This window comes from Pogona vitticeps, chromosome 5, assembly GCF_051106095.1.
Source record: "Pogona vitticeps strain Pit_001003342236 chromosome 5, PviZW2.1, whole genome shotgun sequence".
NCBI lineage: Eukaryota > Metazoa > Chordata > Lepidosauria > Squamata > Agamidae > Pogona > Pogona vitticeps.
In genome coordinates, this window is record NC_135787.1 from 157147636 (window position 1) to 157162126 (window position 14491).

A 14491-nucleotide genomic window follows, 5' to 3' on the forward strand; every position below is an offset into this window, starting at 1 on the left:
ATAGGAGGGCCTGGCATGCTCTGGTCCATGGGGTCACGAAGAGTCGGACACGACTAAACAACTAGACGACGACGAGGCACCACTGTATAACTTTACAGTTACTTCTATTAAAGTAGCTTTTGAGCTCTCCATAGAACGCAATTATAAATGTTATTAACATCAAAAATATAAATAGCAGCAGACTGAATCAATATGCAAAGTGACCATAAGAGCTCAGAAAAATCTCACTTTTCGGACTACAACTCTTTGAACACCCTGCCAGCAGTGCTTGTGAGAGTTGTCCAAAAATATTCATATCCAGGAAAGGCCACAGCTAGGATTCTAAATGATGTTGGCAAAAGGGACTTCTGCCTGCCACCAAAGTGTCTGGGAGCAATACCAGGAGTTTCACAAAGAAGAAACTTGTTGCTTTGGGAAAGTTCAACTTTATCAAGTTGCCGCTTCGGATCCTTTTAAAAATAGAGTAAGAAACAAAGAAGAAAAAATGTTACTTTCCTTCTTCAGGAGCTGCAGATTACCTGTTGTTACAATTAAACTTCAGATTATTAATCCTCATTAAAACTTGCCTTCCTTAATGGCAAATGAGCACCAATTTAATTTAAACTGATTTTAATACAATTAAATAACATAAATCATATTTCCTACTTTTATTAACAATATTGAATAAGATTTTCGAATAAAAAAAGATTAAAATGCATCAGACGGTTTCAGCCAAAAGACCAAGAAGGTTTTCTACCTCCTCTCAAAAGGGAGACAGCCCACAAATTTCCATGTGATCAAGTTTGTGATAATATCAGAGAAGCGGAGCGTTGTCACTACAGTTGCTGCTTGATGAATACCAAGGAAAAGTAGACATTTATTTTCAAAGTAGGAGGCATTTATCATGTGACAGTTTTTCTTCAATATCTATTCTAATAAATGATTAATGATGCATGTGCTGGCATTTCACCTGATGGATATTGTGACAGCCGAGACAACAATTCCTTGCTTTCATTATTGAAAAGCTGTATTCTGAGTGGCTTGGCTGACAAATATTTCAGCCAATTACATAGTACAGTATGTTTAAATGGCAGAAGGTATTTCATTTTAAAGACTAGTTGGAGTTACTGTGGAATTTTTCAAGACCACTGACACTGATGCGCCTGTGATATTGCAGGACTCTTAGGACTGTGTTGCAGCCAGCTGAGTGGATCCAGACATTTGGGGCTTAGTTGTCATGATTGCAACATCTTAATTTTGATTATTGAGCTGTAGAGGCTCTTCATGTGTATGAATGTATCAATATAGAACAGAAACATATCTGAGGAAATCAGTCCATATTTATAAGTGAGAAAGGTATATGAAATTGCTGGTTTTATATTAATATTTCAGTTTCATATATTTTGCCGTAGTAGTTTCTTCAGTTGGTTACTCATCAAATGCATGATACCTAATCCATAAGCTTTATAACCAAATCCTTCAAGACTTGAAACTATTTGTTCATGCTTGATTACAACATGGAATATCTGGTTTGTTTGTTTTTTCCGTGTTAATGAAAAAGCGAGGACTCAGGGCCCAGCATGGTCTTTATTGTTCTCTTACAACTGTTGGATTATGAGTCATAATTCTGATGGAATGGACTTCTCAGAAACTGAGTGCCTCAGAATATGACAGTTTGGTTTACTTCCCGAGTTTACCACAGAGAAAATGATTAGGATAGCTGAGTTTAGGACCAAAATAGCTGTACTTCCTATAGGATGATCTTAAAAATAATTATTTCAACTCTTGGGCTAATTCGTTGTTTAAAATGAAGGTATACCATAACTGTAATAGATATGAGGACTCATAACCATGGCCATACATCAGCAAAATGAGGTGCAGGGTTGTTCACTAGAGTAAAAAAGATGTATTGGGATGCAGAAGTAAGGTAGCCAAGAAAATTTTGGGTTCCTGCTTAGCTATTTCTTGATGTGAGTCAGTGACTTCACCATTCCTCTTGAGCATTCATTGTGATCTTTGAAGGCACAGAAAAGTACAGTATGTGGCCTGAACATGGTTTTAAAAATTTCTATTTCAATTTGGGACCAAATACATTTAAATTTGGTATTTAAAAATAAAACGAGCTCCCACAAAATGGGCTCCCTACTTTGCCATAGCTCTCTTCTCTGTTTTTTATCCTTCCCAATGAAAAGGTCCTACTTAAGTGGAACAGAAAAATATCATTGATAGTAGGTTTGCTCACTCAATTAAAAAAAAACAACCTATGTTAACTGGAAGTGGATGTCTGTGCATGTCAGGATCATCTTTTCCTTCTGTGGATCATACAGTTTGTCCTTCTCTTTGACTCGTAAATTCAACCAAAGGAAAATACAACCCTCTGCTCCTTGGCATAAGATCAGATGAAGGATGAATAGTGTGCTTCTCTATCTCTCCCTTCTCCTCCCTGCCTCCCAGTTGTATCTTTATGTGTGTGTACATGCCCGTGTGCAAACGTACTTCTGTTTTTCCAGTACCTTGGAAAGGATGCTGCTTTTCCAGTATTCAGACATCCAGTCTATCAGGAATGCTTGGGGGCAAAACCCCTCTTATCAATTGCAATAAATTAAAACAATACAAAGACAAATATTTATATTCATTTTCTTTTATACATTTAGGAAATGGTCAAACTGTGTTTCTCAGAAATAACAGATTTGTTGTCCATTCACTCAGATTCATCACCACCACTCAAAGAGGTATGCTATTTTGATTTGTAACATTTACATTTTCCATGATGTTCCATCATTATTGCTGTATATTTTTAAGGATATGTGTAATGAGACTGTATTAGCACAATTATAAGTACCGTGCTTGTTGCCTATAAGGTCTTTTTCTGGCATAGCACATGCATGTCATTTGAAATTTATGTGTTCAGACTTCATGGTAAGCTAGGGTTTTACTAGAAGCTTGGTTTATCAAGCATGAGCCAGTGTACTGGCTTCGTTTCTGGAGCAGCTGAAAACCAATGGCTTTTAATCTCATGACATCTAAATTTACCAGAAGTCAACACTCTGACTTGTTTCTTCTCCAGTAAGCCATAGCACAGGCTGAAACCTCAACTAGACATTATAAAAAACAAACAACAGACTGAAAATCTGGGATTTCTTAAACCACTCCAGAGTGCCAGGGATTGCACACACTTTTTGCTGGATCTTGGAGGTCTGCCTCTGTAATTCCTATCCTCTAATATTCTTTAACTGAAAAAGTTCTTTGTGTCATCTTCTGAAAAAGAGAATTCCACCATCAAGCAGTTCCTCTAAAACCAAGGGATAAATAAGCCCCAAATCACCCTCCCCTTCCATTAGCACGTAGTGAGAGTGAGCTTTCTACAACTGAAACTCTGCCCATAGAACCTCAGAACCTGTTATGGCGATCCACTGTAGAAAGGCTAGCGCTGATTCTTCTAAAGATAGTTAAGTCAATCTAGAGAGCATAAATTCTGTAATTCCTGCATTTAGAAGCAGGAAATGACTAGACTCTGTCACAGAGTGGATTGTTTTCCAGCTTTTCTTAAATTATGAGGAACGTATAGTCTCCAGCACATCAAGGGCAGGCTCAATGTGTTGGAAGTTTCTGAAATGAGTTCTTTTCCACAACTGTATCAGTCTTATACTCCTCAGGATCTTATTGCCACTGATATTTTCCAATATGTCCTGATAGCCAATGGGTATGTTTATAGCCCACTTGTTTCATTTGCTACTTCAGCTAGAACTGTTGTTGAATAAAGTATTACTAACAAGGGATGTTTGTACACAGGTTTTAACTGTCTAATTCAATTGAGATAATTTTTGCTTTGTTTACTTAATGTCTTCTCTGTTTGCAGATCCCATTTGATATTACTTTACCAGCAATAAAGAATTTAAGGAAATTATTTGATCCAGCTAATGGGTGTGTGATAATTGCAGGAAGTGTCTTGAACTGGATAGTGTCTTTGCTAACTTGAACAAGCTTTTGGCAGTAAAACTGTCATATTTAAGTTTATGGAATTTTGTGGGTGGGTGGTATCTGAAATTTATAAACTAATTTAAGATGTAGTACTTTAACAATAAGCATATTGTTCTTTGTGATTTAAACTGCTTTCTGATTCAGAATTTAGTTCTCTATGATAAGTTATTGATTGAAAAGATATAAAGCATCTCAGTCTGTACACCATTGGATTTCTTCTTCGTTTAATTAAATATTTTAAACTCCTGGAACAGTGTGCTGTATTTTTTTTCCAAATTCTTCATTAAGATTGAGGTTAATTCTTTATTCCATGGGTCTCAAGAAGTCACCTATACTTTATGTCCATGTTTTTTTAATACCCACAGTAGAAGTAATAGACAGCATGTGTGCAGAGTGGTTTTTATTATCCTAACCAGACTTGAGAGTTCAGGAAAATGGTTTAGCTGTTCTTAGCTTTCCATGGAAATTTTATGGAAGACAAGGTGTGAAATTAATTTAGGATGGTTGAAGAATCGTAATCCAGTATAGCGTAGTGTGAAGCCAAGGGAGAGGAGTTCAAATCTCACTGTGGGGTTATATGCCCTGACACTTGTGTGGCCTTTGGCAAGCTGCACAGTTCTAGAGTAACACCAGAAGGAGGGACTGATAAACTGTTTCTGACTACATAAAAAACTCTAGGAGCATTTCTGTAAGTTAAAATTGGCTGGATGGCACATTATTATTTCAAAGGACTAAATAGTTGAAAAACATGCAAACCTTCAGGGTCATCACTACATGTTTGATTAGGGGCACAGTCACTGCAGTAGTTTTATAAGTAATTTGTCCTTAGATTAAATACACATGGCAACCATCTGAGCATCAGTATACATTTGCTAAATGTGACAAAATCAGAAAGTATATTTCAGCATCAGCAACATTAAGGAAACTTTCTACGTAACATAGTGGTTTAATATTATGGTGACTTGGGAAGCCTATCTATAGGACACATTGCAAGTTATCACGAATTTCTGAGACACATATAGAAGGCATTTGATTTATCTTTTATTCAAAGGTTAATATGCTTATTGGAGAATGAAACTGATCTGATTATTTTGTACTCATGTGGGCAATGGTTAAGACTTCCTTGAGATGCCTTATAACTCCACTACTGTATGACAGAATGTTTCTTTTGGATTTTATAATTGTATTCCTCAGTGATTATAATTGGGCACAATTGTATTGCAGTTCATTGGGCACAATTTGTTTTCCTTGTTCCAGCATGCCCAAGAGAAAATTGGGAGCATTTTTTTGTTCTCCAATCCAGTCAGGGAGGCAGGATGGATCTTTCCTCTGGAAAAGCAAAGTTAAGACACTACCCATAACCATGAATAATATTTTGTGACTTACTAAACAGAAATCCATTGTAAGAAATTTTCTTGGTTCCCCTTCCCCCTTTTGTAATGAATTAATATTAATGGTATTTCCATTCTCTTCCAATACACTTTCATCCTCACCTCAGGCTTGTTACATTGTACATGTGAGGTAGTGGTCACGGATCCCTGTGAGAATTGCTCTTTGTCCTTCATGTTGTTTTTATAGTTTTGGTTGTTTTGAACACTTCTGCCATGAGAAAAAAATATTTGGCTTTATTTTATTTTATTGGACTTATTGGACTTCTTGGTAGTTTAAGAATAGACAAGTTGGTTTGATTTTCCAGTCCAGACGGAGGTTTGTGTGCATGTGGCATGATAGCTCCACTCTTTCAAAAAGATAATCTTAGTTGTGTCTTTCTTACCTATTAGGATGGGAGACATAACCCAAAGATTCTAGGGGGCTTTCCAGAAGATAAGGAGACAGGAATTGTGTAAACCTCTTGTGATCAGGTGCTGTGGAAAGACCCAGCAGTTCCCCTCTTTCGGCAGGAATAGCCATAGGAATCGCATTTCTTTTATCTGAATGTTAACAGCTAACAAAGCAGAATCAACCACCACTTCTTTGGGGCCAACATGGGCAACCTCTAATGGAAACTCAGTCATGATAACATTAGTCCTACATCTGAACTTTCTTCCTTTAGTACAGAGCCGGCCCAAAATGTTCCTGGCCGGTTGGCTTCCTCAGGGGAGCACTCCTTGCCACACAGATGGTCCCACAGCAGGGATGTTGAGCCCAGTCTCCCTCTTAAAGCTTGTAACCGGCTGATAACGGTTCCAGACAGATTGCCTTCTTCAAGGGACTTTGCCCACGGGGAAATTTTAAAAAAGTCCATTCTAATTGGTCCAACCCTTCTAATTGTATTCCCGTTCTTGAAACATCTTTGCCTCTCTCACCCACGTTTCTTCTTTCCCTTCTTAATTTCTCCTTTCCCAGTACCTTGAAGACCGGAGGGCCTCCTTCCTCTCTCTCTTCCTCCCAGACTACTTTTTTTGTATCTCCCACGTCTAAATTCAATTCCTCCGTCAGGAAAACATCCACCTTCCTTCCCCTCTCCTTTGGCTCTGCCCCTTTTCTTTCCTCTGACCCTCTTTCCTCTATCATCCAACTTTCTACCCCGTGTGACACATTGGGCACTGTCTCTTCCTTTTCTCCTGCCTCAGACGTGTGAGGGGACGGCTCACTCTCTGCCTCCAGCACTGCCTCTGTCTTCACCTCACACTTCTGCATTTTTTCATTCCAACATTTTAGACAGATGCTAGCCCTAATAGTGCTGTATGCAGGTTTACTTATTGGATGTGCAACAACCATCTACTTTATAGGGAAGAGAAGTGTATACAAGCTTTATTTTCTCTAACTGTTCTAGGTGGAGTAGGTTAGGTGGCAGAGGGTTTGTGACTATACAACATAAAGTTTGATGTGAGGAAGTCCATTGTGGAATCATCTTTTCTGGACAGGGAAATGCCATTTTTTGTTCAGCCAGCAGCAATGGTTTAAATGTGTTGCAAACAGTTTAACTTAGTTTTGATTTTGTTCGTTTTCTGCCATTGTGATTCCTTGATCCAAGAAGTGCTCATGGCAGTGTCAGTTCCCATTAACTGAGTGTCCCTAGTCTCCAAACCATTTACAGTATGTTCTGTTCTATTTTTTTTTCTTTCCTTCTTTCTTTTTTGGTGGGGAGTCTTCAAATGTTTCGACTTAGTACAGGAGCAAACTTTCACTAGGGCACTTAAGAGAACAAAAGAGAGAGGGGTGTGTGAAAATTTCCAATTAGTACTTGTTAGCACCTTAAGGTAGATTTTGCTGCTGGAGATCTGCATCTACCCCTGCTGATTCCTGCAAATTGTATCTTGAAAGTTACAGCAATTTCACCCAGGGAAATCTGATTTCCACAGGTGCAAATAACAGTGGAGCAAACTGTATTTTTGCTACTGGATACCCACATCCTCAGACAGACTATTTCGATTCTAAACTATTAAAACAGATTTATCACCTTGGATATCTAATGGAAAAGAAGAGATAGGAAATTCAGTTTTATCTCTTTAGTTAAACAATTAACAAAAAATATATTGTCACCATGCCCTTCAACAAGATCCACCAGCCAAATTAGGGAAGAGAAGCATTTCATATTTAGTACTTTTGAGATAAAAGCACAGCAATATATTTTCAAGAGAAATTTGTGTGTCATTAGTAAAAGTGTGCAAGCTACTCTTTAAAAACACCTTGTAATTCTATCTTTGGAATATTAGGTATATTAATTTAAGGGAAATTCAGTTTTGAAAACCTCAGGTTAAAAGGCTATATTATTAAGTTAAAATCTATTTTAGAAATGCTGCCTTTAATTTGGTTATCACTTTGGTATGTATCATAGCTATTATTACTCCTTTAAAAATAAATATTTAATAAAATATGTGCCATTTTTTAAAATAGCTCCTGCTGTTAAACTATATTAATGAAATAATTTTTGCATGCTCAACACATCTATAAAATTGTAATGAAGATATCTTGATAATCCTGTAACCATGGCAATGAATGTCCCTGTCACAAAATCCAAGATTAAGAATTTGTTGCCAATTCCAGGAGACAATGCAAAAAAAAAAATTCTTTAGATAAGTACTCTTTAAGACAGTGAAAATAAAGTTTACAGACTACCATTTGTATATGTAATGCAGTATAAATCTGAATTACCATATTTTTCTGTGTGTAAAACAACACTTTTTCCTTAAATAATTTGAGGAACATTGAGGGCTGTTTTATACACGGAAGGCAGCTCTTTACTGCTGCCTTTTGCGAAGGCACGGGGCTTAGCAAAAAAGAAGAGGAGGCATTCCTCTCTTCCTTTTTGCTAAGCTCTGTGCCTTCTCAAAAGGCAAGGAAAAGGGGCAGTCACTTTTATAGCCACTTTCCTTGCCTTTTGCGAAGGCACGGGGCTTAGCAAAAAGGGAGCCCTTTGATCCCCGCTTTTTCTAATTTGGTGTTAGAAAAGGGGGGGTCGTCTTATACATTGAGTCGTCTTATAAACAGAAAAATATGGTATGCAATAAATTGATTGCTTTTCAAAATTGTCCTTCATGTTTTATGTTAAATATTATGTTCATGATTTATTAAAATCACTTTTTTAGAGGAGTCAGTTGAAATTGAGAAATCTTGCATAAATCAAACATAGAAAAAGTAACAGAACAGTTAAAGGTTAACAGCCAAATAATGTGTTCTGTCTAGATGTTTTCTGAGCCCAGAAAAAATGTATCTAGCTTCAGATGTATGGCAGTGAGAGGCAAAAATATTTTGCATAAGAAATGACCTAGGCTGAAATTATACAAACTATAAAAACTGGGTGGAATCCAAAGTGACTTCTGTTGCTTCGCATGATGAAAGCCCTAAAGGTAAAGGTTCCCCTTGACAATTTTTGTCCAGTCATGTTCGACTCTAGGGGGCGGTGCTCATCCCCGTTTCCAAGCCAGAGCCAGCGTTTTGTCCAAAGGCAATTTTACATGGTCACATGGCCAGTGCGACTTAGACTCGTAACGCTGTTACCTTCCCACCGAGGTGGTCCCTATTGATCTACTTGCATTTGCATGCTTTGGAACTGCTAGGTTGGCGGGAGCTGGGACAAGCAACGGGAGCTCACTCCGTCGTGTGGATTCGAACTCATGACTGCTGGTCTTCTAACCCTGCAGCACAGGCTTCTGCGGTTTAGCTTGCAGCGCCACCACGTCCCTCCGTGCTTTAAACTGCTACTTGCAGTTTAAAATACAGTGGTGCCTCGCACAACGAGTGCCTCACACAACGATGAATTCACACAACGATGCCTTTTTCTGTCAAATTTGCTGCCTCACACAGCGATGTTTCCTATGGGGGATTTTCACACAACGATCTCCCTTTTCGCTCCTGTAAAAGTGTCTTACAATGCTTGGACGCTGTTTTAAATGATTGCAATGGTTAGTCCACCTCCTGAAACCTATGCAAACTGATTTTGGTGTTGTTCTGACACTTCGTTAATTTATGATGATTTTTTGTTTTTTCTCCATAGGAAACCATTGGATGGTCTGTCTAATGGTTTCCAATGGAAAAAACAAAAAATCATCATTGGTGGCATTGGTGGTAGCATCTTCAATGGCCAGGGAGACCCATCCACCATCACTGCCAATACACTCTCTGGCTGTCGCTGCCACCACTATCAGATACCCACTGGGCAAGCCAGCCCTGTGGAGGTGGAAGGGATCTTTCTCTGGCTGGTTGCAAAAGAAGCCCTACAGTTATCACCCAAAGGTAAAAAGCCAGGCCTCTCTTGCCCCAGCCTTCTACTCACACAAACTGAAAGAATTAGGAGTTTCATGAAGCAGATATCACAGAATGCCTATGATTCTGAAGGTGGTATGAAAAATTCACTAGACAGGCAAACATTTTGCCACTTGGGTGTTATGTAGGCACCATGATTTGATCCATTAATTAAACTGTTCTAGGGTGTGTGTACTGCAAAACAACTGCAAAACTTTGGCACAGGTTTTGAGGGGACCCCAAAAGTTTATAGATCTCTTAAGCCTCCTCTCTCCCTCGCCAGTGCTAAAACTCTCAACTAATCAAGAATACTAAATTCAAATCATCAATCAAATACATACTCCATTTTAAAAGTTAGAGCTTTTACCTACTACAGTATCAACAAATGACTGTTTTTTTTTGTTCTCAAGGAAAATAGAGCGAAACATTTCTTACAGTGCATTGCCATATACACAAGGAAGCGATGTCCATTTTGTGGTTCAGTGTCACCAGTATGCAGATAACACTCAACTCTATCTCTCGTTGCCATCTAAATCCAAGGAAGCTGTTTGGGCTCTAGATCAAAGTCTGATGACAGTAATGGATTGGATGAAGGTGAAAAAATTGAAACGTAATCCAGACAAGATAGAGGTGCTCCTGGTCAGTTGAAAGGCAGATCAAGGAATAGGGATGCCACCTGTACTGGATGAAGTTACACACTCTCAGAAAAAAACAGGTGCACAGCTTGGGGGTGGTCCTGGATTTGTTTCTGAGCCAGGTTTCAACAGTGGCCATGAGTACCTTTGCACAATTAAAACTAGTGTGCCAGCTGTGCCCATTCCTGGAGAGGTCTGACACATGCCTTAGTTACATCTCAGTTGGATTACTATAATGCACTCTATGTGCCTTTGGAAAGTGTCCAGAAAATTCAGCAGGTCCAAAATGCAGCAGCCATATTGCTAACTAGGTCTAGTCACAGGGATCACATAACCCTCCTGTTACAACAGCTTCACTAGCCGCCCAGAGTGGTAGAATATACCAGATGGGCGGGATATAAATCAAATAAATAAATAGGTGCTGATCCATTCTGGGGCAGAATTTAAAGTGTTGGTTTTAATCTAAAAAGCCCTAAACAGCTTGGGCCAAAGTTCTCTCAAGGATCGCATCTCGCTTTCTGAGCCTGCTGGGGTGTTAAGATCGACAAGAGAGGCCTTGCTCTTGGTTCCACCACCTTCACAAGAGTATTTGGTGGATACATGGGAGAGAGCCTTCTCTGTTGCTGCACTGAAACTTTGAACTGCCTCCCACGGAAGACCAGGTGGACCCCCATCTTTGTTGTCCTTCTGCAAGCAGGTGAAGACCTTTCTGTTTAAGCACACTTTCCCTAAGTAACTGGTTATCTGAGTGGTGTTTTTAAATGAATGGTTGTGCCTTATTGCTTTGAATGTGTTTTTGTTGTTGCTCTTGTTTACTGTCCTTTAGTGAGGTATTTGTTTGTTCCTTTTTGTATTTGTATAGCTACTGGTTTTATTTCTTCATTTATTTAGCTTTATATATTATCTTTAATGATGTAAGGCACCTTGGAGGTTTTTTAGGCAGGGTATGTATGAATGAATGAATGAATGTTACTTCACCATAGACATGTCTTTCTAAACCCAGGAAACTGAAAGTTTATTCTGAAAATGTCCAAAGGTTGTTGTTGTTTAGTCGTGTCCGACTCTTCATGACCCCATGGACCAGAGCACGCCAGGCCCTCCTGTCTTCCACTGCCTCCCAGAGTTTGGTCAAATTCATGTTGGTTGCTTCGATGACACTGTCCAGCCATCTCGTTCTCTGTCGTCCCCTTCTCCTCCAGCCTTCACACTTTCCCAACATCAGGGTCTTTTCCAGGGAGTCTTCTCATGAGATGGCTGAAGTATTGGAGACTCAGCTTCAGGATCTGTACTTCCAGTGAGCACTCAGGCTTGATTTCCTTTAGAATGGATAAGTTTGTTCTCCTTGCAGTCCAGGGGACTCTCAAGAGCCTCCTCCAGCACCACAATTCAAAAGCATCAATTCTTCGGTGGTCAGCTTTCTTTATGGTCCAGCTCTCACTTCCGTACATCACTATAGGAAATACCATAGCTTTGACTATTCGGATTTTTGTCAGCAGGGTGATGTCTCTGCTTTTTAAGATGCTGTCAAGGTTTGTCATAGCTTTCCTCCCAAGAAGCAGGTGTCTTTTAATTTCGTGGCTACTGTCACCATCTGCAGTGATCATGGAGCCCAAGAAGGTAAAATCTGTCACTGCCTCAATATCTTCCCCTTCTATTTCCCAGGAGGTGATGGGACCAGTGGCCATGATCTTAGTTTTTTTGATGTTGAGCTTCAGACCGTTATTTGCACTCTTCTCCTTCACCCTCATTACAAGGTTTCTTAATTCCTCACTTTCTGCCATCAGAGTGGTATCATCTGCATATTGGAGGTTGCTGATATTTCTCCCAGCAGTTTTTCCTTTTTTTAATTATTTTCCTGTATTTCTTTGCATTGTTCATTTAAGAAGGCCCTCTTGTCTCTCCTTGCTATTCTTTGGAAGTCTGCGTTCAGTTTTCTGTAACTTTCCCTATCTCCCTTGCATGTTGTTAACCTTCCCTTCTCTGCTATTTCTAAGGCCTCGTTGGACAGCCACTTTGCTTTCTTGCATTTCCTTTTCTTTGGGATGGTTTTTGTTGCTGCCTCCTGTACAATGTTATGAGTCTCTATCCAAAGTTCTTCAGGCACTCTGTCCACCAAATCAAGTTCCTTAAATCTGTTCTTCACTTCCACTGTGTATTCATAAGGGATTTGGTTTAGATTATACCTGACTAGCCCAGTGGTTTTTCCTACTCTCTTCAGTTTAAGCTTGAATTTTGCTATGAGAAGCTGATGATCAGAGCCACAATCAGCTCCAGGTCTTGTTTTTTTGCTGAAAAGAAAAGAGCTTCTCCATCTTTGGCTGCAGAGAATATAATCAATTTGATTACAATATTGCCCATCTGGTGATTTCCATGTGTAGAGTCGCCTCTTGTGTTTTTGGAAAAGAGTGTTTGTGATGACCAGCTTGTTCTCGTGACAAAACTCTATTAGCCTTTGCCCTGCTTCGTTCTGAACTCTAAGGCCAAATCTTCCTGTTATTCCTTTTATCTCTTGACTCCCTACTTTAGCATTCCAATCCCCTAGAATGAGAAGAACATCTTTCTTTCATGTCAGTTCTAGAAGGTGTTGTAAGTCTGCATAGAATTGGTCAATTTCAGTCTCCTCAGCTTTGGTGGAGAGTGAAAGTTTATTCTGAAAATTTCCAAAGGTACAGCTATGCTATTCAGGACTGCAGCAAGCTCAACAAAAGGCTCAATGCGCTTTAAAATGCTAAGAAATACTATATATATTGGCATAAGCTTTTGTTGACTGGAGAACACTGTGGGCTTGAAGGACTTGTGTCCACAAAAGGATTATTGCATAATAAATTGTTTGGGCTTCATTGGGCAACAAAATGCTTTTATATGGGTTGGAGAGAGTAAAATTTCTAAGCTACAACCTTGGCATCAAGATTTTCTTAGAGATATAAATAAAAACAGCATCTTGCACAAGGAGGAGGTAGTACTATGTAAAGAGCCAACCTTTATGCTTTATGTCTAAAAACAGCTTGCTTATTCCAAAGGCATTTTACCTACTTTTTTGCCCAGGCCTAGTATATTAGAAAGACAGGTTGGCAGAAATCAAAATATTAGGGAAGAGGTGGTACTTTTCTACTGGAACTTGGGAGTTTAGCCTGTAAGTATAAGCTTAATCCTATCAAGACAATCCTTTTAGAAGGATGGTACCTTGAAAGCCCTGTTTCCAGGTCAGCCAATTTAAAGAGAGGATCATTATAGCTCATATATGGGGGAGCTGGAAACTGGCAGATTTGGCAGTCCTCTTGGGCAGAATAAAATATGGAGGAGTACATTGGTTTTATGTCACACATTACAAAATATAAGCTGAAACTCTTATATTTGTATAATGCAGGAATTTCAGCAAGTACAGCAAAATACAGTCTACTTCTCTGAATATATTTGCCCTAGAAGAGAGAGATGCTTTTCTACATCTGAGAAGCACCGATGACTGCCTTCAGGAAAGAAACAAGCTTAGCTCTTTTCATGTACATTGTGTGTAAACAAATACTTTTTATCTTGATCCCATTGCAGCATGACAGTGAAGCCTGGCCACTTTATTCAGAGGGCAAAGTGGGCATTTGCCCAGGGTACACTGTCTGTAGGGACCCACATAAAGCGGAATGGATTGGCCAGAGCAGCCGCTGTCACCAGCAGAGCTGGAGGACCCTCCAGTACGCATGACCCCCTCCTCTGCCTCCTCTCTGATCTAAAGCTTTGTTTATTTATTTACTGCTACCAAGATTTCCTTCTTAGCCATTTAGTCTTGTTTATGTTATACAGTGGTGCCTTGCTAGACAGTTGCCCTGCATGACAGTTTTTTTTGCTAGACACTGATTTTTTGCGATCACTATAGCGATTCGCAAAAACAGTGATTCCTATGGGGGAATTTCGCTGGACAATGTTTGGTCCTTGCTTCACAGATTTTCGCTAGATGACAATTTTGACTGCTCCCTCCACACTTGCAAAACAGGTGTTTTTGGGACCTAAGCTTTGCAAGACAGCGATTTAAACAGCTGATCGGCGGTTCACAAAGCGGCTTTCCTATGGCCGATCTTCACTAGACGACGATTCTTCCCCATTGGAATGCATTAAACAGGTTTCAATGCATTCCAATGGGGAAATGCTTTTCGCTAGACAATGATTTTGCTAAACAGCGATTTCAGTGGAATGGATTATTGCCTAGCAAGGCATCA

General features: G+C 39.3%; 1 protein-coding gene across 3 annotated transcripts in view; it reads left to right on the top strand.

Annotated features, from left to right (window-relative positions):
- CFAP54 (cilia and flagella associated protein 54) overlaps positions 1-4211 on the top strand; it is a 142115-nt gene extending 137904 nt beyond the window's left edge. For all 3 annotated transcript variants that reach the window (XM_078376052.1, XM_073000249.2, XM_078376051.1), the window contains 2 exons: positions 2634-2711; positions 3839-4211. In XM_078376052.1, the coding sequence (XP_078232178.1) occupies positions 2634-2711; positions 3839-3958 (198 nt within the window). In that variant the 3' untranslated portion in view covers positions 3959-4211. The remainder of the gene's footprint in view (positions 1-2633; positions 2712-3838) is intronic.
- Positions 4212-14491: the final 10280 nt, after the last annotated feature.